Genomic DNA, 27,641 nt, shown 5'->3' on the forward strand with positions numbered 1-27,641 from the left:
GCACCTCTAAAAGTTACTGTGGCAGCATGCATCAACAAGAGCCTGGAATCTTTCAAGTGATAGCTACAAGTCCATTATCAGTTGATTCCTGCGGTGGCCTAGTCACGGCCCCTATTTGCAAGCCTGATCCAGTGGAAGTGAAGCCTCACCAAGGCTATATATAATCTGTCGTTTTACTTCTATTTCACCCCGCCATCAATTTTCGATTTTACAACACAACTCTTCCCTCTCACATCCACGGATCATCATCTTCCATATTCATCATCCCATCTTCTTTACCCTACAAGACTGACTCCAGCCATCATGTCTTATCAAACACCCAAGGAAGCATCCATTCCTCCCCATGTCAAAGACAACCAGGAGCATGTGCCCCCCAATCAAGCCTCATCTGTCCAATGCAGTGCACATGGTCAAGTTGTGGGTCACCCCTCCAACTTGACACTTCTTTCCCCCAAAAGCGCAGAAGACTCGGTCTCAAGCTCTCAGAGTTTTGGCTGGGTTGCGAAGCTCGCAGATTCCGAGACACCTGAGCGCATGTCTCGACATGACATGGCTCATGAGCGTCTGATGCAGATCATTGAAGAGTCTGGCCAGAAGACTGTGGCCGTTCCTGACATTTCCAAGGCTCAACAATGGTCCACCCAGCCTTCTTCGATCGGTGAAACTGTTCACGACCTCCGCATGCCCATCCGTCAGCCTATTCAACCGCCCTCCACTCGTTCTCTCTCAGGTGGTTCTTTTGAACCCACCTCCACCTCTGAGGTACTCGCATCCGACAAGTACTACTGGCCCATGAACAGCATTCATGGCATCAATGGAACTCCTTTTGAAGCCGTGTGCGTTGCGCAACCTGCCGCCATACACCTCGGCCACTCGGAGAGCAAGTATTCCAAGCCCATGCTGGTAAGCGACAAAACCTGCGGTACTCCCTTGCTTGCAGCGAAGAAGTCAGCCCGTGCTGACGAAGATGATGCGGCGACCAAGGTGTCTTTGGGATTCAGCCCCGACTACCACGGCGACCCCTACCTGTTGCGCAACCAGTCCGCCAACATCCCCGACCATCTCAACTGCTCTCTTTTCCTCGTCAACCTGCCCTCGAGCCTCACCACCCACCGCCTCATCGCCGCCATCCACGCCATGGGCCCCACCGGACGCATCTACGCCACCCACATCAACGCGCCCGAGCCCGACCGCAAGCACTACGGCTGCGCGGCCAAGGTCATCTTCTTCGAGCTCGCCGCGGCCAAGGCCTTCTACAAGGCGTGCGAGGAGCGGGGCTTCAACGTCGACGGCTTCGCGGTGCGCGTCATGTGGAACCGCATCAAGACGGCCCAGCAGGACCACGCCAGGTCGACGACGCGCGTGCTGCTCATCGGCGGCAAGCCCGACTTCGTCAACCCCGTCACGCTGACCGAGTACTTCTGCACCAAGCTCCAGTTCCAGATCGACTCCATCATCACCCACAGCGACGGCCTCAGGGGCGACAGGGACGCCGTCGTCGAGTACCGCTTCGGCAGCTTCCGCTGCCAGGCCGAGGCCGCCAAGATGGCCCTCGTGCGCGAGCACCCCGAGGTCCGCTGCTTCTTCCACTGCGACCCCTGCGACCCGCAGCACTGGGCGCCCACGAAGCCGGTCCCCGTCGTCCGCCCCACCGCGCCGCCGCCGGACTTCCCGGCCGTCCCTCCCTGTGCGCCGCCGCGCAGGCGTCCCGGTTTCCAGACCTGGGCGGGACTCCCGGTCGTGCAGGAAGATGACAAGGAGCAGCGGGGTGTCTTCCGCCCGATGGGCGCTGCTTTGGGCCAGTGGCAGACCTAGTCGCGGCTCATCTACTCGTCCACCCCATGGGGACATGGTCAGCCTGTCAGTTTTGAGAACCGAGATTATTCAGTCACCTTGAGCACTGAAACTGGGCTCCCACGTTGTGTCGGCCATTGGTAACTTATCCATCCTGTCTGAATCCCGTCATGCTTTGATAAGCACAAACCTAACTGACTGTCCCGATTCATGTACAGAACCTCGACGAAATGTACGAACATTCTCTGCCACGCAACTCCTTGGTAGCATCAGCACTACGTTTGCTTTGTCCTGCAGTGTGGTCACTACACCTCTTCGATGGCATCCTTCGGACACCGTCGGACGAGATCGAGTTGTGAGGAAGGTTCAGAAATATGAAGGGCGAGATATTGGGGGGTTTTTGCTGTCAGACAAGACTTGTGGCGGAAAAATTGTTTCCTTGGGGTCCATCCCAATGATTGTCTCTCCTGGGGCTGGAGTTGGTCGCAGTATCCTTGGGAGATTTGCTCCGGGTTGGGTCCTACACCAACTCGGCACAAGTACACACTGGACATTTTTGGAGCCTCATCATCAACCACTTTCTCCCATTATCCTCGTCAATTATGAGACCTCGAAACGTGACGTAGACACTTGTAGTCCAAAGTGACCTTTCCCGTGAGCATGTCTCTTCAAAAGTCTTTGTATTGTCACACCTTCCTACGCCGCCTTCGCAGCATTATGGTAATGCTGGGTAAAGTCATACCTTACATCAAAGGTTCCCATGAGCAAGTCCTTCAAGAAAGCCTTGTCCGTCTGTCCCTTGGTCAACATGTGCATGAATTCGTCCCTTTCATACCTTGTTGCGGGATCTTTGTCCGACACGCGTCGGAAGTTCTCCTGTGAAATAGGGTCGATGACCGTCTTCCACTTCTCGATCCTCTTCTCACTGTACAAATCCAAGATGGAGTCGTCAGCTTTACCGTCCCATCCCAGCGAGACAGTCGAAGAGACCGCCACAGTCGACGAAGCCCCCCGTGATGCCGAGTCCACCCCATGGGTTACAGAGATGCGCGGCGTCGGCGGCGAGGAGAACGCGGCCGACTCGGAACTTGGTTGCGCATCGTTGGTGCATCTTGTAGGGTGCGATGTTGATCAACTTGTACTCGTCCGGCTTCGGGTGACCTGGGAGCATGGTCTCGAACTTCCATGGCTGCCTTTGCTTGTACTCTTCAACAGATAACCCAGGTGTCTCGCCATAAGTGACGCGATAAAGTCCATCCCGGGTAATCCTTGCTGCCATCTTCGCGGTTGGTTAGAACCCTGTATTGATCCGCCAAGGGAGAAAAGGACCAAAACTCACAAAGAAGTGTTCGGGATGTATGATGAAATTGGCGTCGTCGAAGCCGAACTTCCCCTCAAAGTCATAATAAGTCTATTACATCGATCGTCAGTATGAATGACAGTGCGAACAATACTACTCAGTGAGTGCGGTGCCACTCTAGAGCGGATACTTACGTTGGTTGCGATAATCTGCGCATCCCACGTAAATCCAGGGTAGTCATTGCCAAACAACGCCCTCCTGACGGCGCTGTTCGCCCCGTCGCAACCAACAATGTAGTCAGCCTCAAGCCTCTTCCTGCCATCCGGAGCCTCAACATCGACCCACGCCTTCTTCTCATCCTGGCCGACGTCGACAACCTTGTGCTTCCACAGAACATTGCCATTATACTTCTCCACAAAGAGGTCCAGCATGAGCTTGTCCAAGTCCTGCAGCGGCAGGCACACGGTGCGCGCGTCGTTGCCGTCCACGTTGGAGATGACCTCGGCGTTGAACCCGGCGATGTAGCCGTAGTCGTCGGCACGGCGCCAGCACATGGTGTCCAGGGTCATGCCCTCGGACTTGATCTTGTCCAGGACCCCGGCCTGCTTCAGGTCCGGGGTGGCTGCTGGGCCGTAGTGGGCTGCACGAGGCTGTTGGTCTAGCTCGTGCGACATCTCGACCACCGTGACGGGTATCCCATGTTTTGAGAGCAGCAGGGCGAGCAGGAGCCCGGACGGTCCTGCGCCGACGATGATGATCTTTTCAAAGCCCTTTCCAGTCATATTTCGAGCGTATGCGAGAGTAGAATAGAAAAGGGTGTCGAGGCTCTTGTGTTGCGTTCGGCGATGCAGGCCGTACAAATGACTTGTGTGGAAAAAAGCGAACGCTTAATCCGTCAGCGGATCAAGCCTTATATCCTTCAACAACTTGAGCCACAATGGCTTGAGCCAGGAGTTGGTGTTCGGAAGAACGGGGTGCTCGGTATAAAATGTACAAGCCGAACGGGTAAGACCCGCCTAATCCACCAAGTGTTCAGTCTAGTGACCTTGTGTGAAGCGATTCCATCGCAAACATCTCGGCATCAATGATCGCCAACTTTGCGGGGAAAACGCTTCTTCATCCACTCTTGAAGCCGCAGCGGAGTCAGGTAGGGTTAGGGGAGCAGCGAAATTCCCCGTCTTTTCACCAAGTCCTCAATGTCACCCAAGCCGGAGTAGACTGACCGTAGCCGCTATTTTGAGCACAATATCATAGAATCATACAGCGTGTTTCTTGGGTCCTATGTACTACCTGGACCAACTCCGCTACACCATTCCTCGAACACTACTCGGCGGTTGCAGTTCAAAGTTGTCAAAGCCAGAGTTACCAGGCCTGGACGGAGAATGTGCAGGAAAATGATGCCCGACACCATCAGGCCGCCTTTTCGTCTTGCTGGAATCCTGCCTCGGCATCAGCGGTGCAGAAGACCCGAGACTCTCCCGCCTCAATGACCACAGCTTGTCCAGCGCCGTCTTGAAGTCGTCCAGGATGAGAGTGTCGGTGAGGCACTTGAACACCAGCGCGAGTTTCCAGAACGGGTTGACTCCCGTTGGCAGCGCGTCTGAGAACACGCTCGTTACCGAGAGTATGTCGAGGAGGCAAAATATAACACTCAGGGCCATGGCGGCCAGCATGACGGCGAACCGTGGGGATATCGTGATGACCTGGCCAAAGGTTATGTCGTAGTGTCGTTTGAGGGTCCAGATCAGCTTGATGCAGGCGGCTACCCACCAGGGGTCGCGGAAGATGGTCTCGATGGGTCTTGTCTTTGAAAAGAGGTGGCTGTTGGGGAGGTCGTTGAAGAAGGTGAATGTCGCGTATATCTCCACTATCCAGTATGGCTGCACGAGGAAGATGGTACAAATGAAGATGCGACTGCTCCGCGTGCTCATGAAGGGCTTGATCTTCATCCAGGCGATAACGTTGTGCAACCCGTTCGACATATGAAGACACGTGGCGGCAACAGACAGCCACCATCCATACGTTGGGTTCGCCCAGAACAGATTGTAGCCCTGCCATCCTCCGAGAATAAGCTGAGTGCATGCGATCTGAGTCAGTTAGCTGAGACTATGAGATGATCCACACACATTCTGTCTGAGGCACTTACTTCAAGGAAAATCAGCCTGTGGAGGAGAATGCCCTTGCGCATGTTCGCAATTGTGATACCCATCATGACGACTATCGCGCCAATCACTGCACACATGACCCCAGGTAAGTAAACGAAGAAGCTCAAGTTGCACACACGGCGCTACGTACTAGACGCGAAAATAGCATTAGCACCGCATTACTTGCCAAGGCCCCCGATAAAAATCGTGCGGGATTGCAGAACAGGTTCCTCGTCTGATATCTGGAATCCCAAGCAAGGGGGTTGAAGCTCACCTAAATCCTTCGGCCCAGCCTTCTAATATGATTGCCGGGCGCTCTATCGGCGGGTTACTGGCGGTAGCCGTGACCGCCCTGGACACCAGTCCACCGGTACCACGAAGAGGGCTCATGATACACTCGGCCGGGTTTCACGTCGTGGCGAGGCTGTCGTGGCGAGAGGGGTTCGAGTAGCCATGGGAGAAGCCCATCGAGAGAGAGAAGGCGTGCGGCCAAAAGTGACAACGTAAGAATGCTAGCGCATGTTTGTCGGATACCACAAGTCCTTTTATACGCGCCGTCCATGTATGACCCGAGGTAAACTGACGTAGCGTAAGCGGCAGAGGTGGCGCGACGTCGACTGCAGAGCACTACCGAAGATGACCACCAGCTGAAAAGCACGCTGCAGGTGTCAGGGTTGCACATCCAAATACACCCCAACCAGAGCTCAGAGCGTAAATGAGCGGGCATGCGACCAGTGGGCGATCACCAGGCTTCCCTCAATCCTTCCTGTGAGACGGTAGCGGCCCCAAACTCTCCCCCACTCGGCCTGAAGGTCCTTTTGTGGTTGCCACAATGTAGGGTGGCACCGCTGTGGAGGGCCGGGAACGAGTGTCCAAACTTGGGGATTCCTACGCACTTGTAATCACGGCGTCTTTGGCTTTGGCCTGCACAGCAGGTCATTGGACAAAGCATGGATCTGGTGATCCGGAGCAGTAAGCTCACCTTCGGACTACGTTAGTGGTCTTTTGGATACGGTGGCCGAAGGCATTCCAATTGGGTACCGAAGAGCTCGGCAGAAAAAGTGCCTTGTAGGGCAAAGGTACTCTATCTTGTCTCAGCCAAGTCCGATCCCATCTCTATACACGTCCAGCCAGTGTTTCTGTTGGCAGAATTTGGTCCTCCTGGCAGGAAAGCCATAAGAAAACTCGTCACCTGGGGCTCCTATGGGTCGGGGCTTCAGGTCCCTATTCTTCACTTAGGCAACAGAATGCAATGTCAAATACGTCGTGCCACGAGACGTGAACACAACAGGCATGCATCGGTGGTGAAGAGACTTTCCCATAATACTACCCCTGATGTCGCATGGCCAAGACATCCGCCTGCACGGTAATTAGTTTCTTAGTCTCATACTTCCGTGGTCCGTCTCACCGAGATTTGCGCCGCATCGGTATTTGATATCAAGGTAGCATATGTTTAACTCATCTGCAAAGCAAACCACCCCTTAACGATTATCATCACCTCCTTTTCGTGTTCCCGGGCGACTTACATGAGAAATCAACTGTAACGTTAGCCCTACATCCCTCCCAACCCAACAGAAGCGATTCACATAAGAACACAGACGATTTGACAATTATGTTATATATGTTTGAGTTGAAATATGCCCAGATACTACAGGTATGCATCCATCTCTCTCCGTATCATCACAATCACTAGAATATGAGCGTGCAACGGATCGCAGTGCCATCCAATGATTCTGATACTGCGTCACAGTCGGGAGCATAACGTACGCGGCCTGAATGCCTACGAAATGGCCTTCTCGACTCGTCCGATGTTTTCCAGCGAGATGTGCTCCTCCGGAAGAGGCTCTATACCTCGCCCTCCCCATCCCATGGACGCTGGATCCAGCCTGCTGGCATCAACATTTCTCTTGACCGCTTCCCTGCTTCTTCGTAGCATCTCTTCCTGATAGACTCCTATTGCCTTCTTTGTACTGGATCCGTCGTGGTCGTTGGAGGGGTCAATGTTGCCGATGCATTCTGCGAGCTTCAGTGCGTCTCGCATAGCATGGACGCCAGCCTCTCCACGGGCTGATGCATGACACAAAGTTATTGTCAGTGTGCTTTCCTTCGTTTCTAGTCTTTTCTGCAGTCTTGAATCTTTCTGCGGAACGGCTGTTGGGATATAACTTACTAGGGGGCATGCAATGGGCGGCATCACCGAGAAGCGTCACGCGTCCGGTAGGCAAGTCCGGCAACGCGAGCGCACGCTGAGGGAGCGGGTTCCCGCGCAATTTGCTCGCGGGGGTCAGCTCGATGACTTTTCGAAACTTCGGAGGCATGTTACGCGTGGTCCGGGCGACAAAATCGTGCAACTCGTCCGGCGACGCTGTGTTGGTCCAGTGACTTGGGTCGGCGGCGGTGTCATCGAACCACATGGCAAACCAGTAGTATTCTCCGGATCGCCCATCAGGCCGCACGCACTTCAAGGCAGAGAACATGTGGACGGTTGGGAGGCTCGGGTCTGTCGGCTCAGAAGAGAAGTTGGAGCGTGACGAGTGACCCAGCCGCAGCTCGTTCTCAAAGTCGCTTCCGGATAAAGTCACCTCGCCACCGATGCTGACGGAAGGGAGTATCTGAGGCTTTACTTCTGGACCCAACCACTGGGTCCTGACTAGAGGCGCGTGTCTCGTGGTTAGGTCGCTTCAAATTGAAAACAAGGGAAGAAGGGGTGGCTGCGGTGGAATATCGTCTCACTTACGCCCACTACTCGCTCCGTCTGCGCCGACCAAGATGGTTCCGGTTGCACTGGTACCATCTTCAAATCGAACCGTCACAGATTCGGGCGACTCTTCGAAGGAGATGGCGCGTTTGCTCATGTGGCACGGGATGTTGGTGGTCAGGCGTTGGCGCAATAGAACGCGGTCGGCGCGGACCATATCCAGCATGCCTCGCGATGTCACTCCGTAGCGTACACCCGGCTGGTCTGACCAGTACACCACAGACTGCGATGGCAAATCCAACGGGACTAAATGGCTTGTGAGAGCCAGATTCGGCACATCATCCGGCATGGCGGCGAGGAGCTGAGGAATTATGCTGATATGTGTTCGCTGGTCAGTGTGGGTGTCGCTTTGTTATCATCGAAATTGCTTCCTTTTGGGGAGCGGTAGTCCTCGTCAGCACTCTCACCTGTGAATATAAATACACCATCCTGATGTTCGCCAGTCTGGGTCTCGCTCGAATATCTCGAACGAGATACCTCTTTTGCGCAGAGACTGGGCCAAAGTAAGTCCTCCCAGTCCTCCGCCAACAATCAGAACGTGTGGCTTTGTGTCCTTCATGTCTTTCGAAGGAGTGGACGTCCAAATAGAAGTACAATGCCGAGTTGGTAGAATGATGGGTGAATGAAAGCTTAGTGAGATGTCCTCACTCTACCATTCGACTGAAACAACCTGATGCCAAATTTATAATCTTTGAAGGCCCGCTCGAGCCTAGTTGTCATCCCAGTCGGCTTCCGAGCACGGTCGACGGTGTGCTCATCGCGGGTCGGCATCGGATGACTGTGAAGTCGCGAATGGCATAGAAGACCCCATTGGGGGCTTAGGTCGGGTTGCCTTGCAGCCCGCGACGGCGAGTCAGCGACAGATCAGCTGCATCACTTATTAATGAGATGTAGTGAAACGTAGGCATCCTATCGAATTCGTTTCGATGGGTGCTTCAGTTCCTCGGCCTAGCAGACAGGCTGAACATACCATAATGGTTGCTTGCTAATATGTGGATCATCCTTGGTTGGCACGCATTCAATCCACAGTTAGAATCGTCGCGTCGGGCCGTGAGCTCTCCCAACACACGATGAAAACAGCATGAATACTCCGAAACGATTCTAGCATGGAGTGCACACGATTTCGGGGCGAACAAAGTTAAGGATTCAAAACTATGGCTAGGCATCTGTTCTCGCTGAAGAGTATCACAAATTTCACATGTTTCACTCCAAGTAAGGTTGCAGCATTTGCATACGTAGCTCCACCACTGACGCCGAGTACGGTATGGATTCCCTTGTGTCTCACCTCGATGCCGGAAACTACCCCACCAATGTAACATAACTCGCTGCTCGGCTTTCACGGCAACATCCGTGTGCACGGAGGCCGAATAACCGACTTCACTTGTGTCTTCTCTTTCTCAAAGCATGGTATAACACAGCCATGAATTGAGGCGTCTATAGTCTGAGCAGATACTAGGTCTCACAAGTGCTACTAAGTACGGGCACAAACGGCCCCTTGGGTAAATAGGCCCCCGGGGCCTCCTTCGGGGCCCATGTGACTTAGCTTTGTTTGCTATAAAAGTAGCCTAGAGAGACTTTTTCTTAGGAAATCCAATAAACCATTCTCTCCCCTTTATAATTCGCATCAACAAGTCAAACTAGATTGTCTTGACCCAGACACATTTCCCACAATGGTATTCGAATTTTCCCGTGATTTTTGTCTTGTAATAGAAGTATCAACCTAGGGCGGTTACTGCTAAAGGCTTGCTTGTGATATAGTAATATGACTTTGTTTAGCAGGGGACTTGTAGTCCGGGTGCAATGATCGCCAAAGTTGTTGTCTCGCTTCTTGTGCTAAATCCAAGAAGTCGAAATCGCCACAGGACAAGAAATGTGCTGACTCCTCGCAGATCATATACTCTGACCATTGGATTCTAGTCGCTGCAACAACCCCCCAAGTTTCGCTGATTTTGTTACTCATTGTGATTGCTAAACCTGGATGCTCGTTACCCTGACGCTGTATCCCTACTTTTGCATCAGTACAGGCGATAATCATTCATGCTCAGCGCTTAGCTTCGGCTTTTCGATGATAGACGCAATAGTTGAAGACACTTCTTGATCGGTTCCACATCTGGGATAGATGATATTGGGCACTGGAGCAGATCCAGATCTGCACGTGGCGGAAATCAAGTGGCTTGTTAGACATGAGCAAGGAGTGTGGGGGTCAGAAACAAGGGACCGAGCCTGACCTCTCTATATGTATTAACTAAACTACATGAATAACACTGTTCAGAGTCCTCAATGTCTTGGTAAGGCTTTGCCAGAAGTCCGGTGCAAACAATGAAGAATGGTTGGTCAAGACCAGTTACAATTTACTGGGGCGTGGGGGCAGCAACGTGACCGTGCCAATGTTGGGAACCTGATGTAAGGCGGAAGTCACTCGAGAAGATCAGCGTGGGATGTTTGCAGGGACAAGCATCTCTAGATGCATTTCCCGCGGTCTTGGTGATAACGTGACCAAAGTCCCTCAGAGCCCAGTCCCTAGGGCCCGTGAGCCCTGGTGAAGAACATTGTGTACTTCATTAGAGACCCGGGAGGCTGGTACGGAGTACGCAGGATCTCTTTAAGCTCATTTAGGGGTTTGGTTCATGTCTTATCCTACGGCCTCGGCTCCACCTGGTCGGAGATGGCTAACCAGTATCTGGCTAACACTTAGCCAGTGGTCAGCTTGCGTGCTTCTTTGGGCAATGAGACCAACAGGCATCCTTGGCAGAATAGCTAGCTCCCGCGATCCAGAGTCACCCGGGTTAGTCTCTATGGTGGTGGTGTGAGTTGTTCTGCATGGACAAGGGTGACGAGGACCTTGATGGCCCGCGGTCTGCAAGGATATGTCCCTTCAGTAAATGCGACTACACCCGTATAGTGCTATTTTTTCGGCCGCAACAAGAAGGTTTCACCAATGACTTTGCTCGCCTTGCTAATCTGGCGTTGCTGGGTGTACACGGCATGGGCAAAAGCTTACCAGCTTTTCGGCGCGCACCGCGGGTGCAAGCTGCTACGCATGTACAACTGACCTCTCTCGCTGTTGATCCCGTTCAGGTGGCTTGGTCATACGGGCATCCTTTCGTCCCATTGTTTCTGTTTACTCCCACTGGCAGTGAGGCGATGAATCACACGTGCTCCTGCACCACGCTGAATCGAGCTCACTTCACTACTGAGCGTGACTTGGCCCTGTAGGTACCGTTGGGGCCATTTAAAAACCACTCAACTTTCTGTTGCTTGCCAGTAACTTCCAGACTGTCAGTACCTAGGTACAGTTACACGCTGGACAACCCCTCTCCAACAATGACCGTCGACGCGAGACAGAATGGACAGCCCGGCAACACCGTGGAACGTGTGGCCACCAAACTGCCATACCATAAAGACGCAGCAGAGCGCATCACCCTCGGAATCTTGACATTGTTTGACAAACTCCGGAAACTTGAAAACCTACAACCAGACCCGATCAATGGGAGACTCTTCAACCAGCTGTTTGATCTCGTGACCATATCGAAAACCACAACCAGCCAAGAAGAAAAGGCGAGTTGGCTCCCCAACTCGGCACTGGTCCCAGACTCACTGACCATTCTCACAGATCCTGTCTGATCCCCGGGTACAAGCCATCATCCCGGAGCTGCGGCAGCTATGGGGAGACGCCGAGTACCTGCTCGAGCTCGACTTCGCTCGCAAGGTCATCTCGGGCGCCCCCTCAATACCAGAATGCCTACGCCTCTACGAGAGTTTCCCGTACCTGGACCAGTACCGCCAGCTGGCCCGCATGGAGACCAACACGCTCGATACCGCGCTCGGAGAGAAGGGCCTCCCGCCAGTCCGCAAGGTCGCCTTCCTGGGCTCCGGACCAACCCCGTTCTCGGCACTCTGTTTCCGAGAGAGATTAGGACCAGGCGTCGAGATCGTCAACATCGACCGCAGCCCGGAGGCGATCGACCACGGCCAGCGGATGGCCCTCTCGCTGGGGCCCGAGTTCTCCGGCAACATGGGCTTCGTCCGCGCCGAGGTCGCCGTCGCCCCGGCTTCGACAAGCCCGTCCTCCTCGTCCGACGGCGGGAACGGCGCGGTGCCGGTCTCCCCCGCCACGGCCGCTGACGAGGCGCTGGCCCTGCCGGACCTGAGCGACTGCGACCTCGTTCACTTTGCCGCGCTGATCGGCGAGACGGAGAGGGACAAGAGGGACCTCCTCATCGCGGTCGCCAAGGCCATGAGGCCTGGGTCTCTGATCATGCTGAGGAGCACGGACAGCCTGCGGCAGTGTCTGTATCCCAAGATGGACGTTGACTGTTGGGAGGTGCTGGACGTGGTCAGCCCTGTCCTGGCGACAAGATACTTTGGAGCGTCGACGAGCCTGACGACGATTGTCGTCAGTGTTGATGGTTAGGGGTGTGCCCAGTCAGTCTTTTGGCCTTTTTGGAGCAACTTAGATCCCGGGGTGCGAGGATTGTGGTGTGGTTAATTGCCAGTATAGAGACAGACATCACAGGAACAAATAATTTTCAAATGCATCATTTACAAAATCCATGGCTCCTAGGCCGGCAAGGGCTCAGAGTGTTGTGTGGAATTCAACTGCTCTGGACGTAAAGCTCATTGAATAGACACAAAATGCGGCGAGGTAGCACAGACAAGTTTGTGTCTCTTCGCGGCTGCTTTCCATCGGCGACTGGCCCTTGGGTTAGTTATGTATTTGGTCGCATGGATATCAACGTAGTGCACTCGCGGTTGTTCAGTCCTAAGGGCTAGAGGATCAAGTCGCATTGTCATATTTCATCTGATGCCTCCCCTACTGCCATCTTGCAGAATCTTGGCCAGTGAGATGTGACATCTGATGGCCGTGCAGCTGGGATGCGATAGCCAGGCTCTGGAGAGGCAAACTGAGTTGCAATGCCGACTACATGCCCTCAAAGCAGACTGTTGCAATCTCAGATTAGGCTACAAAGAACTGGAAACGCCGAGCCCAAGCCAAGTCCAGCGCCTGAAGTTGCATTTGTGCATTGCAAGCGCGAAAAAAGGACATACGGCGGAGAGGTGTTTAACTTCGCCTGGGTGGGGATGATGTCACACATGACGCAGGGCCATTAATGGGTCGAACAGCTGGCAGTGCCTCGCGACGCGCGTGTTCGGGACTTGAGCCGCCCCTGCGGAGCAGGAAACCCCAGCTGGCATGGGCTGCGCAGCAGGTTTGCCGTCAGTCGGACGGCGCTAGCAGGCGGGCGAGCAAATCGAACAATGCACAGCATGAAACTGCGACGCCTCTCAGCCACGAATTATAGGGCCCGATGGGGGTCGGGTCGCTCAAGCCCTGACTCGGCCTGAGAGGTGGGGATGACGCTGCGAATGACTGACCTCCAACGAGCCGCCGGCGTGCAGTTAATAAGAGGAACCGGGCCCAGTTCTCCTGTCATTGAGTATGGACCTGAACTGCCATCCCTTTTTCGAGGTTCTTCTGACAGCATTCAACTCGGAGACGAAGTGCTCTCTCGCTGAAAAGCCTGCAGCCAAAGAGAACGGCAGCCACCTCTCACCGCTCCCCTAAACAACCAACTTGCACGATGTCGCCAGCGGAGACTCAACCTCAAGCCAACATGGTGGCCGAACAGAATCTCCCCGCACCACCACCGCGGATAGAGGTGACACAGCCGCGAACCTCCCCGCCGATGGGTAAGACATTTTCTCAAGAGAAATCCCAACTCCATTGAGACCTGGAGCTGACCGTGATGCATAGACCCCGAGCGACCGCATACCATCGCTGATACAACGCCCCGGATGCGAGGTGGAGAACGTGGCCGGTGCTGCCCGGGACGCTTCTGCTTCTGCATCCCGTGCCCTCTGCCCTGCGACTGCTGCATTATCTGAGAGGGAGGGTGGTCAGAGGACGGCTAGGCGTGGTTTCCTTCGGCGTTCACGGGTTGATTAAGTCAGCGAATGGGATTTGTCGGTTCAATGGTGATAATATTGAGAACGTGGCCAACTGTGTCATCAGTCACAGTAATACAAATTGGGCAGCTCCTGCAACCAAGATATTGGCCATCAAATTTGAAGACTCGATTCAGTGATGGCAGTGTGGTTCCTCAGAGTTTGAAGTCACCGTTTGCCCTTTCCCACCCTGATGTCGACGGCTCCATCGCAGCCACTCGTTCCACGAGCTTAGTCTTCAAGCTTCGGGACCTGTCGGTACAAAGCTCGAATATTGTCGCCAGGTTGAACAAGAGTGTGTGCGAGGAGAAACCACTGTCAACCAGGCTCTCCAATATCTCACGTCCCTATCATCGCTTAGTTTGAGTGAATCAAAGCGAACGGGGAAACAACTGTACCTCTTCCATTCTGCCCGTATAGAGCAAACATACAGCCAAGTTGACTGCAATCATCTCATCATCACCCGTCTCGTCTCGTAGCTCCTTCCATGTTGAGAGAGCAGTTTCGTACTCGCCATCAGCCATACCGCACAAGGCTGATATGATCCTGTCTCCGGACTCCCCTTCCTTGACACACAGCCTGGCAGCGTCGGTGTTCCCAAGATGCAGCCACAGAAGCGCCTTGGCCATGTTCAGCTTGCCATCTGGGCGGCTTTTTAGACCTGCGAGATGATGTGCCGCACCCGCCAGGTCATCCATCTCAACCATTGCGCCAGCGACCTTCATGCCCAAGTCCACCAGGCGGTCCTTCCAGACCTCACTGGCCGAATTATCGTGATTAGTCAATGCAGTCGCTATCTCAGCTCGTGCCTCCCTGGCAAGATCGTAGTAGCTCATGATGGCCCTCCTGGGATCACCGAAGCCCATGGCTTGCAGGCGGACGATGAGGACACGCAGGTCCCAGGGGACGAGGTGTGTGCCGGATATCTCGTCCATGTATATCGCACTGTTGACATCCTCGAGGGCTCGGACCTCTTGGGCTGCAATCTGAGTAGCATCGATGAGCGTCAGGCATGATAGGCGCACGTAGAGCAGCTCGAAGATCCTGGCATAGTCCGTGGGTGCTGGGGCAGGGTGGCCCGCGGTGCCGGTCAGCGCCTGAACGGCTGCGATGGCCGCGGCACGGAAGTGGCCCCTGGAAAGCAGCTCATCTATCGGTGAATCTGGAGGCGGCTGCTTGCTTGAGTTGCGGAAGGGAGGCGGGATTGTGACTGGCGTCAAGGGATGGTAAATTTCAGGACGCAGCAGGTAGGAGAAGTCTTTGGGTGGGAGAATGGCTGGGCTAGCAACCCGGCGGGGGCCTGGTGAACGAGGAGATGGGTGAGGTCTGTCGATAGAAACTCGTGGGCTGCCCCGCTGAGAGAGTGGGCGAGATGGAACCAGATGCTTCGCCTGCTGAGGAGACAGGGGCGAAGCCAGGGGGTCGCTGTGCTCCGGGCTTCAGTAAACCAGACGAGCAAGCTCAGCTCGGATGCACTCACTCGTCTACATCGAGTGGACCTTTAGTCGAGGACCGAGGCCTCATTGCTAGACATCAGGTCAGCCTATGTTATGCAGCATGCCAGTGCTCAGGTCTGCGATGTGCAGGTAGCTTGTTGTGCAGGTAGCTTGTGGTGCAGGCAGACGTCACTGAAGCGACGCCTGTCCATGTCGATTCTCAGGCTTGGTCTGACTTGGGGTCGAAGGCTCAAAACAGAAGACTTACGTCTGCCCGTGGATGACTTGTTCCGAACGTGCCCGCGTATCGGCAAAGTCTGTGATTGATCCATGGTGTTGTTGACGGAAAGGGGGTTTATCAATCAGCGGGATGATGGACTGAGTGACCACTGTTGCAGGCATATGGAGCTTGGGCAGGTGATCCAGGTAGGACCAGCCGGATCACAGCTGCCACCAGCTGGCGGCCAGCTCAGCACCGGCCGCCATCCCCAGAGACCTCCTGCCTTGATGGTTTATTTTCCATCCGTAGAATATTAACAGTAATTTTAATTGAATGATTAAAACCGACCCGATGGTCATCAAAGAAGAAAAATTCCATGAGCCCTTAGCCCCAAGATTGCTTGAGCGGAGTACTGTGGAGCCGAGCACTCTCATCTGAGCTGTCTGATGCACAGGCATCTCAATGTCTAAACATCTCCCCTATAGGAACTGTTCACATGTAAAAGACGTAGAACTAGCCAAGTGACGAAGTGAGTCAGACAGAATAGAAAACTCCATCATATCTACTCACTTCTCGTGAGTCCTTGGTGAACAACGTCCAACGCAAGTGAACATAGATGCTGGCCGCGACACAATCCGCCATCTTAACGCTTGCAAGCTTGTTAGTTGGAGATTGTCAGCGCATTCCAGTAGTGCAATAGAGTACAAACCATACTAGACGCGAGTACTCGTGTACAAAATGCACGCTGTTGTTATAGTATGGGCTGCTCAGTCCCCACAGATCGCTGCTATCATTGGAATGACCCAGGCTCTACTTCCTCCCCGTCTGGTACGCCGAACGCGCGGCATCGCCACTCCATCATAACTCAACCACGGCGAATAATACTTCAAGTTTGTTCTCACCTGCAAGAGGAATCTTGAAATTGCCTCAGTATCAGGGATCATGAAGCTCTCCGCCCTTGTTACCGCCTCTATAGTCGCCTTTGATCGGCTTCGATAATATCGCATGCGCAAAATCATTCAGCGCAAAGAAATCGCGACTTTCCTTGTTCTGGGTCTGGAAGATCCACATTTGACAAAGTCAAAGATGTGGCAGACACCTGCGATCGACTCTGGAAAGCCAGAGAAGGACAGAGACACTGCGGTGTGGATGTTCCCCAAGGGTGTGGCAAATCCAACTAACATGAGAACCCAAACGCACTCCACATGTGATTTGAAACGACTCAGATATGTAACGACACTGAAGTTGCATGCGTTTTCTTGAACTCAACTGAGAACAAGTACGGGACTATCTCTTGTGAGAACAAGGAGGAAGATTGGATGTTCAAACCTGAAGGCGCCATGATCGACTGTGCCTAAGCCCGCCTAGATAGATGTGGCAGCTTAGGGGATGCGGGCACGAGTCAACTTGATACAGAAGAGTTGATCAAGCCCTGAAGCTCTTCAGGCCACTTGAGGCCCTCCGTAGCCTTCAATCAGACAATAGAGAATCTTCTGAGCTAGCACAACTTGAAACCACCATCACCATCACGGCGACCTTTTCCGCGATCATGGACTCTGAATGCTGACTACTGGCTTCACCATGACCTGTAATGATCGACCCCCTGATATATCGTGGCTGTATTCCCTGACGCCGCATTCATAGATGAACCAGAAGAGGTCTTCGCCCTTTAGCATGTCCAAGCAGCCTTGTCAAGCCGTAACATCTGATCTTTCGATACAAAGCACACCCCATGACACAGATGGTAGCCGGCCTCGCCTTATTTGGCACCCTTGCCAAGCAGGCCGTCCGTCTCTCTGTCGCCATCCTCTTCGGGTGCGACAGAGGTATATGGAGGCGGGCGTTCCGACCCGGCAGACACAGCTGAGCGCACACTATCCCGATCGGAGTCCGCTTCTTCGCCGCCGCCAGGCGCGTCTCCATCCTCGCCATCCGCAACAGCACCCATCTCCAAGTCCCTCGCCTCCTCGCCGCCACCACCGCCAGCGCCTTCGTCCTCCTTCTTGCCTGGCAGCGGTATGCCGCAGCACGACGTCGCGGAGCCGAGCGTCATCCACAGGCCGCTCACGATAAGGACCAGGACCGCGAACGCGACGACCAGGGGCCAGAGGATGGCGGGAAGGAGGTAGAAGACGGGGAAGAAGGGCATGGCGCAGGCGTCGCGGCGGGTGACGGCCGGCACCCAGGGCTTGTCCCACTTGCTGGCCTTCGTCTCGGAGTCGTAGGCGCCGAGCAGGATGAGGAAGGCCGCGATGAGGAAGCCGACCACGTAGACGATCACGAGGGCGGTGGAGGGGAACGCCATCACGTTCGGGAGGGCCTGAGCCTGAGCTTGAGTCGGGATGTGCCGAGTGCCACTCTCCGGGCTTGATGCGCTCCGCGTCAGGGGAGAGTGTGTCTTCACTCGTTGAGCTGCGTTCTCTGCGGTGCGGTCGCGTATCTTGGTTTGGCTGGCGTGGACTCCTGGCTATTCTATGTCTCGAGTCGTAGTTTCAGAACTCAATTTGTTAAAAAAGAGGTAAGGGGAGCCTTCTGGATATGGTCTTCCATTCTCCGGGGGGCGATGCACTGGTCACGGAGGGATCCATTGGTCCTCAGCTTACATCATTCCAGCCACATGTCAGCAACTTGCCGCTTAAATCCTCCTGGAGCCTAGGCAAGGCTGATGCGTCTCGATATCTTATGAATGAAATTCAGTGCAAGGCACTTCTTCTTCTGCATGCGCAGATTGCCGCTCAGCCACGGCGTTGACGAAGAAACATGAACAGACACATGAAGTGACCATTGCTCGTGGCAGCTAAGCAGCTTGGAGTAGTGTCAGATCTGAGGTCAAGACAGGAAAGTACACAAAAGATGGCCTACCAGTGGTGCTTGGAGGCAGATCCATTCATCTGACGTTCAAAAGGTTGGATCAGTGGCGGCGCTGAAAGTGAGTAGGTATTATCATCAGTATTTCGGAACAATATATACAAATAACAGAAACAGCTAACAACTATGGTCATACCCAGGTAACCTCGCATTCCCATCGTACACGCACGGCTATCCAACGATGAGCACACAAGCATCTTCTGAAGCCCCATCCCGGCAAATCACAGGCTTGGTAGACTGCCTACCCAACATCCAGACGCCCTCGGCATTGTTATATCGTAGCTCTTGGTCGCCATGTCATCGTCGCGCCTAGCACCTCACAGCAACGCCAGCCCGGCGGCTGCCAGCCCACCAAACAGCTCCATGCCCAGGGCGGCAGTCTGCCTCGGCGCCCAAGCCGTGGCCGCACTGGCCGAAGCCGAGCTGCTGGCACTGGCCGACTCCCCGGTGGCAGTGGCGGTGCTGCCACTGGAGGAACCGCTCTGGGTGGCCGTGGCCGTGGCCGTGGCCGTGGCACTGGCGCCCGAGGCGGTCGAGCAGCTGACCTGGTCCGGGACCTGGACGCCGTTGGCGGAGCAGATCTGCTGGGCAAAGGTGATTGCGGAGGCCTGGTCGGCCTCGCTGCAGGCGCCGACCAGGCAGCAGGCGACGTTCCCGAGGAAGTCCTGGTTTGCGCAGATGCACTTGGGGTCTGTCCCGCAGCCGGCGTAGGAGCCGCCGGAGAAGAACTGCGAGGCGCAGCCTTGCTGTTGAAGGGGTTGGATGTTAGCCACGGCAGGGATTGTGTGGTTTGCGGTCGATGACGAGGAAATCGGAGGCCATGCATGACACCTGAGCAGGCGGGTGATGCGGGAGGTGAGCGAAGGCAGTCAGACTTACAGCACAGGTGGGCAGCCCGTTGAACTGAGCGACGGTCAGGCCGGCGAAGATGGCCGCCGAGAGTGAGACGGTGGGGAAAAGCATATTGGCGGGCGCGTGTGAGCAGGTAGTATACAATGGCAATTAGATCGCAGTCTACTGATGTTGCACAGCTAGAGACGCTCCGGGTGAGGTAGGAGAGGTATATAAAACTGAATTGATTTTATGAATGGACGAGCTCAGAGCTGAAGAAAGGTGAGGCAGAAAGGTAGAGTTCACCGAGCGTCGGCCGTTCACTGATGTTGCACAAGGGCGAGTGGGGAAAGTGGTGGCTTCTTTAGGGAGAACAACGCGCCGATACCCAGCCAAAGCTAACCAAGCTTGGAAAGCATGCGAGGGGGGATTGAGCAGGAGCGGCCAGGGGCACCACCTAGCAAGACAAATGGGGAAGGGAGTTGGGGAACCGTTCATGCAATGCGATGTTTAAGCGATAGCCTACGGCAGGTTGGCAGGTAATAGTTTAGAATCCTTGGTCATCTTGTCTGATACGGACTACAGTCCGTCCAGCCCGAGTTGTTATGCCGTCAACTACGGCGTGCTGCCAAGCGTGGCGGAGGGGCCGGGAAGATTCTGGGGTTGAGATGGTTGGGTGCCAAGCTCAGGTTCGGCTTCTGAATCGTGAAGATTATTATGGTAGGGAAGCGACGGCGTACAATCAACCAGAGACGGCAAGCAGCCCGGCGACTTTCTCCATCGCCGACATGCTCGGGTGAAGCTTCTGGTGGTAACATATGCCGAGCTTGATTCCTGCCTGCTCGTGCACGAGCAGATTCCTTCAGCATATGGCAGCAGCAGCCTTGGAAGCTTCCTTCAATGGCAGGTCGATAGACTATTTCGGGTCCCTCGGGCTGGACGCTGACCTCGTCGAGTGTGGCAGCAGAAGCAGCAGAGCAGCAAGAGACCAAACAAATTGATAATTTCCAGCTAAACCTTAATGAGGTCTCCACCGAGCCCACCGAATCCACCGCCCCCACTGAAGAAACTCAGCTGTGCTTCCCTGGAGCTTTGGCCCTGCTGCGCTGGACAACTGCTCTGATACTGTGCGACGTGGTGTGGCCAGTCTGGACGACTCCCGTTCCTTGCCTTTCTCCCCCGACTCCTCTCGTGTCTGCCGGACGAACGTGCCAACAACTTGTCAGGGATATCCTCCGCCATCAAACCATCTCTGTCGATCTGTGAGGAACTGCCGCGCCACTGCCGGGCCAGCGAGAGGGCAGAGAAACATGCACCTACAGACATATTCACATAGATGAACCAAAGCTGCACCGTGTGCCGGGCGCCAGTGCAGTCACATCGGACGGCGGCTCCACCTGAAATGGGCTGACCACGAGGTCCGATGTGATCAGGGGTGGTTCGTCGCACCCCCGATACTGCCATACTCCCCGACTGCCGCCGTGTTCTGCGTGTCTCTCCCCCGCAGTGGCCCGAGCAATCAGCCCGTGAAGCCGTTTTACAAGCCCATCCACGGCCAAACTCACCGACAACAGCGCACACGGCACGGCACGCAACGTGTGAGATGCCTCTCTGTGCGCGCGTGTGTTGCACTGCACTAGCACTGCCGCTCAGGATGACGAAATGCTGCAGGAGAAAGGCATTGGAGGGGTTGCTATTAGAGTTCTGAGAGGTGAACAGAGCACGCCTCTCACGCTCATCACAATGTGCTGCTGCAACTCTAAATGCAGCTATAGCATTTGGTCTAGCTCCAGCCTCCAGCCAGTCGGCCACTGCAGACGACTGGCGCCAAGCCATGCAGCACCCATGCAGCCATGGAGCAACGGGGCGGACGCCGAAACCTTCCCGTCCTCGCCCACGACTCTTTTAACGAGCAATCCACGCTCGTATACACCAAGAGTCCATTTTCTCCCGGCTTCCCTGGCAGTGAGCTGTCGAGGTCTGGTGGCTGTCCAAGCAATCACCATGCTTCTGTTCTGACTGCCTATAACCTCTTGATAATCTAGACATCCTTACCACACATCATTGCACGCCTCAGAGTAATCCATCATGGGTTTGGGAATTCTCGAGGACAGGGTCATGGACCATGTCCCAGGTACGCGCTGTGCCCACGAATATACACCCCGTCTGCACTCACTGACCGCCCTGCTCCAGGGACGACCCGCTATTTCGACGACACCGAGCGGCCGCAGTTCGCCGCGCACGGCGCCCGCGGCCTAAAGACCGACAACAGCGGCGCCGTGCCCATCATCCTCGTGCCCCAGCCCTCCGACGACCCGAACGACCCCCTCAACTGGCCGCTGTGGAAGCGCGACCTCATCACCTTCATCCTGTCCTTCTCCGCCATCTTCGCCACCGCCCTAGGGCCCATACTCGCCGCCAACACCGTCACCGTGTCGCTGTACATGAGCCATGACTTCACCGACGTCGCCGTCCTGACGGGCTACTTCCTGCTCGGCACCGGCTTCGCGAGCGCCTTCTTCGTGCCCTCGAGCCGCGTGTGGGGCAAGAGGCACACCTTCATCTTCGGCATGATCGTCCTGGTGGCCTCGAGCGCCTGGGGCGGCGTCGTGGGCTACCACAAGGACTACACCAGCTTCCTCTGGTCCCGGATCATCCAGGGGGTTGGGTGCGCCCCGTACGAGGCATTGGTCAATGCTGCCGTGGGCGACCTGTACTTTGTCCACCAGCGCGGCAGCAGGATGGCGCTCACGAACCTGGCTGTCTTTGGCGGGGCCTTCTTCACGCCCATCGTCGTGGGCAAGATCACCCACGAGCTGAAGTGGTGGTGGACCTTCTACCTGGTCGCCATCTTCTGCGGCCTGTGCTTGCCGGCGATCGTGTTCCTCTGCCCCGAGACGGCGTACAAGCGGGACACCAGCCTCAACACGGACATGCTGGCCCAGGACGACCCCGCCGGCGTGGCAAACGGCGACGACCACCCGCTGTCGACCCGGGACAACAACAGCCAGGACTCCGAGAAGGCCGCCATCAACGGAGACGGCGGTAAACCCGCAGCCGGCGGCGCCGCGGCAGCAGTCCCGGCCAAGACCAGCTACCTGCGGTCCCTCGCGCTCTTCAACGGCCGCAAGACGGACGAGTCCCTCTGGAAGCTCGCCCTGCGGCCCTTCCCGCTCTTCCTGCAGCCCGCCTTCCTGTGGGCGTGCCTGATCCAGGGCACCCTGATCGGCTGGACCGTCTTCATCGGCGTCATCCTCGGCGCCTTCTTCCTGGGCTACCCGCTGTGGTGGGACGAGGTCAAGACCGGCTACGCGTACACGGCCGCCTTCATCGGCGCCATCGTCGGGTTCCTCATCGCCGGCGGGCTGTCGGACTGGTCCGCAAAGGTCATGACCAGGCGCAACGGCGGCGTCTACGAGCCCGAGTTCCGCATCGTCCTGGTCATCCCGCAGTTCATATTCGGGTGCATCGGCGTGTTCGGCTGGGGCGCCGCTTCTGACGGGCTCCTGGCTGGCAAGTATGGGTATGCCGTGCCGCTGGCCTTCTTCGGGTTCGAGGTCTGCGGTATGATCATTGGTGCTGTTGCGAGTAGTCTCTACATCGTGGATGCGTATCGTGAGTAACCCCCAAGATTCCTTCCCCTCCGCCCGATGGTATCGGAGCACTGACAAGGCGGAACAGGCGATCTGGCCATCGAAGGCCTGACGTGCATGATCATATTCAAGAACATGTTCAGCTTTGCACTTACCTTCAAGGCCTATGAGTGGCTCATCACCAACGGCACCAAGGCGACGCCCCTCTTCAACGCCCTTGGCGCCATACAGGTCGTCATCTGTGCGTCCAGTATCCCAATGTGTAGGTCCCTGCCACCTCTGTTCGATCTGCAGGCCTCGCTGACATTCTGTGTAGACATCTACGGCAAGCGGAATCGTAGCTTCTTCCATCGCCATGATATTTTGAAAATGCTTGGACTCAGGTGACTGTGACCATATGCCTAATAGTTGCTTGTGTGGTTTACTGCCCTCGTGCAGATTTGATTAGCAATTTTAATATATATAGCATACAGCTTAAAAGAATTCAGACCTTGGCGCGTTACTTACCTGGCACATATACTGTAGTTGAGATGCGCCTTGGAACAGTCTGCTCGGATTGCCTCCTCTTTGACAAATCGTAGGGGGAAATCTCGTGAGATGACCTCGCATAGAATAGCCCCAGGCTGGACAACCTGCCGTGGAATACCCTCATACGGGATGACCTCCCTTGGTGCGACATGCAGTGGGAAAACGTCTTGTGTGATACAGGTAGCTAGTCACATGTAATGTAATATTGGGCTTGTTGATTAGAGGTACCTGGATACTCTGTATGGACTTCTGACTTGGACTGTCTATGCAATGCAACAGTGATAAACCCCTTTTTAGCCCCATGTGCCGCCGCCGCCGCCCGATCGCCCTCCCCTCCTCTGAGCGCTCAGCCGCCAATCGTCCTCTCCTTGGTACTTATTGTACAGCGGCTGGATCCTCTCAGCCTTCTTCCTCTTGCTCAACTGGTCGGTAGGGGCGACCTTGAAGAAGGTGGGCGCCGCCTCGACCAGCCACTTGGGCTCTATGGCCGTGGTGATGTGCATGTACTCCTTGGTCGTCATGACCAGCGAGTGGTAGATGACCCACTCAGCGTTCTTGCCGAAGAGCGCGGAGCTGGGGTGGAGGTAGACGTTCGTGCCCTCGATCAGCGTCTTATAGCCCTCTTGCGGGTCCTTGCGGGCGGAGTTACGGAAGAAGCCCGAGCAAAGTGCCCTCCGCACCTTCTCCGTGTCGCGGCCGCACGACGTGATAGGGTGCCGGTACCGCTGCATCATCTTGGTGAGCTGATCCCGCACGTCCTTGGCCCGGCGAACGCTCCGTGCTTGAATGAAGTTCTCGAAACACCACGGGTTAGAGAAGCCGCTGTGCTTCCACGAGTTGTATACATTGAGCAACGTCAAGTGGTCGCCATGCGGGTCGTGAAATTTGGCTTTCTTCTGATCTGCCTGGGATTGCTTCTCTTTGGGCCGGTAGAACACGGTTTGAATGTTGAGCATGGAGACAATGGTGAGCATTTCATCGGAGCAGCCCAAGTCGACGCTGTACACAAGCCCCTTGGCTAGGGAGGGGTCGACAGGGAAGTCTGCCATCTTTCGACCGAGTCGGGTGAGAAGTCCTTCGTCGTCCAGGGCTGATAAGGCGTACAATTCTTCCAGGGCCGTAAGCATGGTATTCATAGGCGGTGGATCCATGAAACCGAAATGCAGTAGGTCGTTGATACCCGAGGCTTTCAACATCAAAATCGTATGTGCTAGATTCTGCCGTTGGATTTCGGGTATCGTGGTAGGGAGCATCTCTGACTCGAATGCCTGCTGAGTGTAGAGCCTGAAGCATTTTCCAGGGCCAGTTCTTCCTGCTCGGCCTGCACGTTGCTGAGCACTGGCACGAGATATTGGCACAACAACCAGGGAGTCCATGCCCAGCTTTGGGTCATAAGCGTTCTGCTTGACAAAACCCGGATCGACGACGTAATAGATTCCGTCAATAGTGATGGATGTCTCGGCGATGTTGGTGGCCAGCACGACCTTCCTGCTGCCTGGGGGTGCCGGCTCAAAGATCCTGCTCTGCATCTCGCTCGGCAAGGCTGAGTAGACAGGTAGGATAAGGAGCTCGGGCACGTTGGGACCAAGGGCCTTCATACGCTCGAACAGCACTTCGCAAGCTGTGTCAATCTCCTCCTGACCCGTGAGGAAAACGAGAATATCTCCGGCCGGTTCCGCGAGGTGAATTTCCATGACTGTAACCAATGCCGCATCGAGATAATCGCTCTCTGGCTCTTTCGAGTAGAGAACTTCCACAGGGAAAGTTCTTCCAGGGATCGTGAAAATCGGTGCCTCGTTGAAATACGAGGAGAACTTGTCCGCATCCAGAGTGGCCGAGGTGACAATGATTTTGAGATCCGGCCGCCGTTTGACCGTCTTCTTCAACAAGCCGAAGAGCACATCCGTCGCGATTGTACGTTCGTGAGCCTCGTCCAGCATGATGACGGAGTATCTCTGCAGGTCAGGGTCCATGATGATCTCTCGCTGAAGATGACCGTCCGTCATATACTTGATGACAGTGTCTTTGCTGGTCTTGTCCTCGAACCGGATGGCATACCCAACCTCGGCGCCGACCTCACATCCAACTTCTTCTGCCACACGTTTTGCCACACTCATTGCCGCGACTCGACGGGGTTGCGTGCAACCTATCATGCCTTGGTCACCAAAACCAGCTTCCGCCAGGTACTGGGTAAGCTGTGTGGTCTTTCCAGAACCAGTTTCTCCAACCACAATCATGATCTGGTTGTCCTTGATCGCTTGTATGAGCTGGCTCCTGAAGTTGAAGACAGGCAGAGACTCTCGCTGCTGCTTGATGCTCATGTTTGATCGCTTGCCCATGGATGCGTCCTTTGGTGCAATAGCTTTCCTCCAATCTGGAGCCACGTCCGTTTTTTGTCGCATCGTAGCTTGCCTCATGTCACTAGCGAATTTTCGCTTGTCAGGATCTGCCATGGGATCCTGCCACTGAGTTGCCAGATCCACCTTCGAGTCCTGCTCCTTAGCCGCTGCCTCCTGCTGGCGCATTTCTTTCCTCTCTTTTGCAAGATTGGTACCGGACATCGCAGCACGATTCAGTGACCCATCTGGTGCCTTGACAATTCGGATTGGTGATAATTCGAGACTCTGTTTCGTCTGTCCAGCGAGGAAGGGGGGCTCCTCGTCCCGGATTTCAATGTCCACATCTTCCTCAAGATCCATCTGGCCTTCGCCAGTGAGTGTGGCGTTGTAGTCTTCCTCCAAATCAGGATAATCAGACGCCTTGACGACTCCAGATGCGATCAGCTGACGTATTTCCCATCTTTCAGGCGACGTCATCCGCTTTTTGTGCCGCTTCTGTGAGCTAAAGCCGTTGGCTGGTAGGCTGCTCGGCATGGCGCCCGCGCTGCCCAAAGCCATCGAGTTAGCCCCCGACTGTATCCTCGCCTGGGGAGCGAGGTCATGGCCAGTCTCCTGGTCCACATCTTTCATGGACAGCCCGATCCGGTTTCCCTCAACCTTGATGACTTTGACCTTCACGTTCTGACCTTTCGCGACAAGATCAGAGGGGTGATTTACTCGCTGCCCCTCGACGAGTGCGGATACATGCACAAGACCGTCGGCCTTTCCCTTTATTCCGTGGATATTGACAAAAGCCCCGAAGTCCTTGATGCCCGTGACATGTCCATCGTACACTTTGTAAAGCTGTGGAGTATCGTCGACCTCCTGCGGTGGGGGTCGTCGAAAATGTTCGTCCTCGTCCTCCTCGTCATCGTCGAAGCGCCCTCGCCTCCTGTGCCTCCTTCGGCTGTCTCCATTCGCGTCGTCATCGTATTTTCGGGACCTGCCCCTGGAATAATCGTCATCGTAAAGGTCTCGGTCTCGGTCTCGGTCTCGATGGCGGTCTTTCCTCCGCCTATGGGATCCGTCGTCTTCCGGGCTGCGGCTGCGCTTCCTGCTTTTCGACGGCCTATCTTTTGTGGCCTTTCCCTCCAAATCTTCGAGAAGGGCCAGGGTATCGTCGATCTCGTCTATGCCGCTGCCCACAGGGTCCTTATCAGGCAGGCTTAGGCCCTTGAATATCTGCTCGTTCTCCCGAATAGTGCGTGTCGGCCTGTCGTCCTGCTGTTGAGCCTTTCCCTTCATCTTGGGGTGCATCGTGCACACGAGCCGATCAACGCTCTCAATTAAACTGTTTGGCAGGGAAGATGCGCCCATGCCGGGCAGCATCTTCTTGAAATCATCGAGGGTGTCGCATTCTAATCGTTTCGCGATGACGAACTCGGCGAGGGTCTTGCGGGCGTCATTATCGGCGATGCCCAAGTGGTTTTGCAGCTCTGACGATATCTTGGAGACGAGCGATAACTGCTCCAGTGACTCTAGTGCTGCCAGGTCGTCCATGGTTGTCGTGTGGCGCCGAGCGATTTGGAAGACGCCGTGGTTGGGGAGTGCGACGAAAGTTTGTAGTTTCGACCTCGCAGAAACAGGCAGGGATGGTTGACGGATCGGCGCTAGTACATCCACTCACCTGCGGGCAGCCCAGGTAGTCAGTCAGGCAGACGAAAACAGAGGTTCTTCCACAGGAAACGATACATAATCCCACATGAAGTCATCCCACATGATTCTATTGGTAGGAATTCATGCTTCAGGAGGTGGTCTTGTAGGACACAGGAAACTGTGCTATAGAACATTATCCCCCAGCAAAGTATCCCAAAGCCCACATGGAGTTATCCCCAAGGAGGTTGT

The 27,641-nt window shown here is 55.2% G+C and overlaps 10 protein-coding genes across 10 annotated transcripts; 3 read left to right on the plus strand and 7 right to left on the minus strand.

Annotated features, from left to right (window-relative positions):
- Nucleotides 1-534: 534 nt before the first annotated feature.
- On the plus strand, nt 535-1,815 carry INS49_000284 (uncharacterized protein; the record flags this gene model as incomplete). Its single annotated transcript, XM_043161122.1, has 1 exon — nt 535-1,815. The coding sequence occupies one exon, from the start codon at nt 535-537 to the stop codon at nt 1,813-1,815; it is 1,281 nt and encodes a 426-aa protein (XP_043029628.1).
- Nucleotides 1,816-2,749: 934 nt separating this feature from the next.
- On the minus strand, nt 2,750-3,876 carry INS49_000285 (uncharacterized protein; the record flags this gene model as incomplete). Its single annotated transcript, XM_043161123.1, has 3 exons — nt 2,750-3,073; nt 3,134-3,205; nt 3,289-3,876. The coding sequence occupies 3 exons, from the start codon at nt 3,874-3,876 to the stop codon at nt 2,750-2,752; spliced, it is 984 nt and encodes a 327-aa protein (XP_043029629.1).
- Nucleotides 3,877-4,398: 522 nt separating this feature from the next.
- INS49_000286 (uncharacterized protein) lies at nt 4,399-5,306 on the minus strand (the record flags this gene model as incomplete). Its single annotated transcript, XM_043161124.1, has 2 exons — nt 4,399-5,181; nt 5,241-5,306. The coding sequence occupies 2 exons, from the start codon at nt 5,304-5,306 to the stop codon at nt 4,399-4,401; spliced, it is 849 nt and encodes a 282-aa protein (XP_043029630.1).
- Nucleotides 5,307-7,018: 1,712 nt separating this feature from the next.
- INS49_000287 (uncharacterized protein) lies at nt 7,019-8,285 on the minus strand (the record flags this gene model as incomplete). The annotated part of the gene is made up of 3 exons (XM_043161125.1): nt 7,019-7,305; nt 7,409-7,888; nt 7,976-8,285. The coding sequence occupies 3 exons, from the start codon at nt 8,283-8,285 to the stop codon at nt 7,019-7,021; spliced, it is 1,077 nt and encodes a 358-aa protein (XP_043029631.1).
- A 3,035-nt stretch (nt 8,286-11,320) lies between these two features.
- INS49_000288 (uncharacterized protein) lies at nt 11,321-12,410 on the plus strand (the record flags this gene model as incomplete). The annotated part of the gene is made up of 2 exons (XM_043161126.1): nt 11,321-11,515; nt 11,610-12,410. 2 exons carry the CDS (start codon nt 11,321-11,323, stop codon nt 12,408-12,410), a joined length of 996 nt encoding a protein of 331 aa, XP_043029632.1.
- Nucleotides 12,411-14,097: 1,687 nt separating this feature from the next.
- On the minus strand, nt 14,098-15,710 carry INS49_000289 (uncharacterized protein; the record flags this gene model as incomplete). Its single annotated transcript, XM_043161127.1, has 4 exons — nt 14,098-14,289; nt 14,374-15,367; nt 15,423-15,468; nt 15,647-15,710. 4 exons carry the CDS (start codon nt 15,708-15,710, stop codon nt 14,098-14,100), a joined length of 1,296 nt encoding a protein of 431 aa, XP_043029633.1.
- Nucleotides 15,711-17,357: 1,647 nt separating this feature from the next.
- Nucleotides 17,358-17,903, minus strand: INS49_000290 (uncharacterized protein; the record flags this gene model as incomplete). Its single annotated transcript, XM_043161128.1, has 1 exon — nt 17,358-17,903. The coding sequence occupies one exon, from the start codon at nt 17,901-17,903 to the stop codon at nt 17,358-17,360; it is 546 nt and encodes a 181-aa protein (XP_043029634.1).
- Nucleotides 17,904-18,783: 880 nt separating this feature from the next.
- On the minus strand, nt 18,784-19,429 carry INS49_000291 (uncharacterized protein; the record flags this gene model as incomplete). Its single annotated transcript, XM_043161129.1, has 2 exons — nt 18,784-19,212; nt 19,346-19,429. The coding sequence occupies 2 exons, from the start codon at nt 19,427-19,429 to the stop codon at nt 18,784-18,786; spliced, it is 513 nt and encodes a 170-aa protein (XP_043029635.1).
- A 1,956-nt stretch (nt 19,430-21,385) lies between these two features.
- Nucleotides 21,386-23,277, plus strand: INS49_000292 (uncharacterized protein; the record flags this gene model as incomplete). The annotated part of the gene is made up of 4 exons (XM_043161130.1): nt 21,386-21,431; nt 21,491-22,912; nt 22,979-23,131; nt 23,207-23,277. The coding sequence occupies 4 exons, from the start codon at nt 21,386-21,388 to the stop codon at nt 23,275-23,277; spliced, it is 1,692 nt and encodes a 563-aa protein (XP_043029636.1).
- Nucleotides 23,278-23,711: 434 nt separating this feature from the next.
- INS49_000293 (uncharacterized protein) lies at nt 23,712-27,296 on the minus strand (the record flags this gene model as incomplete). The annotated part of the gene is made up of 1 exon (XM_043161131.1): nt 23,712-27,296. One exon carries the CDS (start codon nt 27,294-27,296, stop codon nt 23,712-23,714), a length of 3,585 nt encoding a protein of 1,194 aa, XP_043029637.1.
- Between the last annotated feature and the right edge of the window lie 345 nt (nt 27,297-27,641).

The sequence above is a fragment of the Diaporthe citri genome (assembly GCF_014595645.1).
Source record: "Diaporthe citri strain NFHF-8-4 chromosome Unknown scaffold_1, whole genome shotgun sequence".
Lineage (NCBI taxonomy): Eukaryota > Fungi > Ascomycota > Sordariomycetes > Diaporthales > Diaporthaceae > Diaporthe > Diaporthe citri.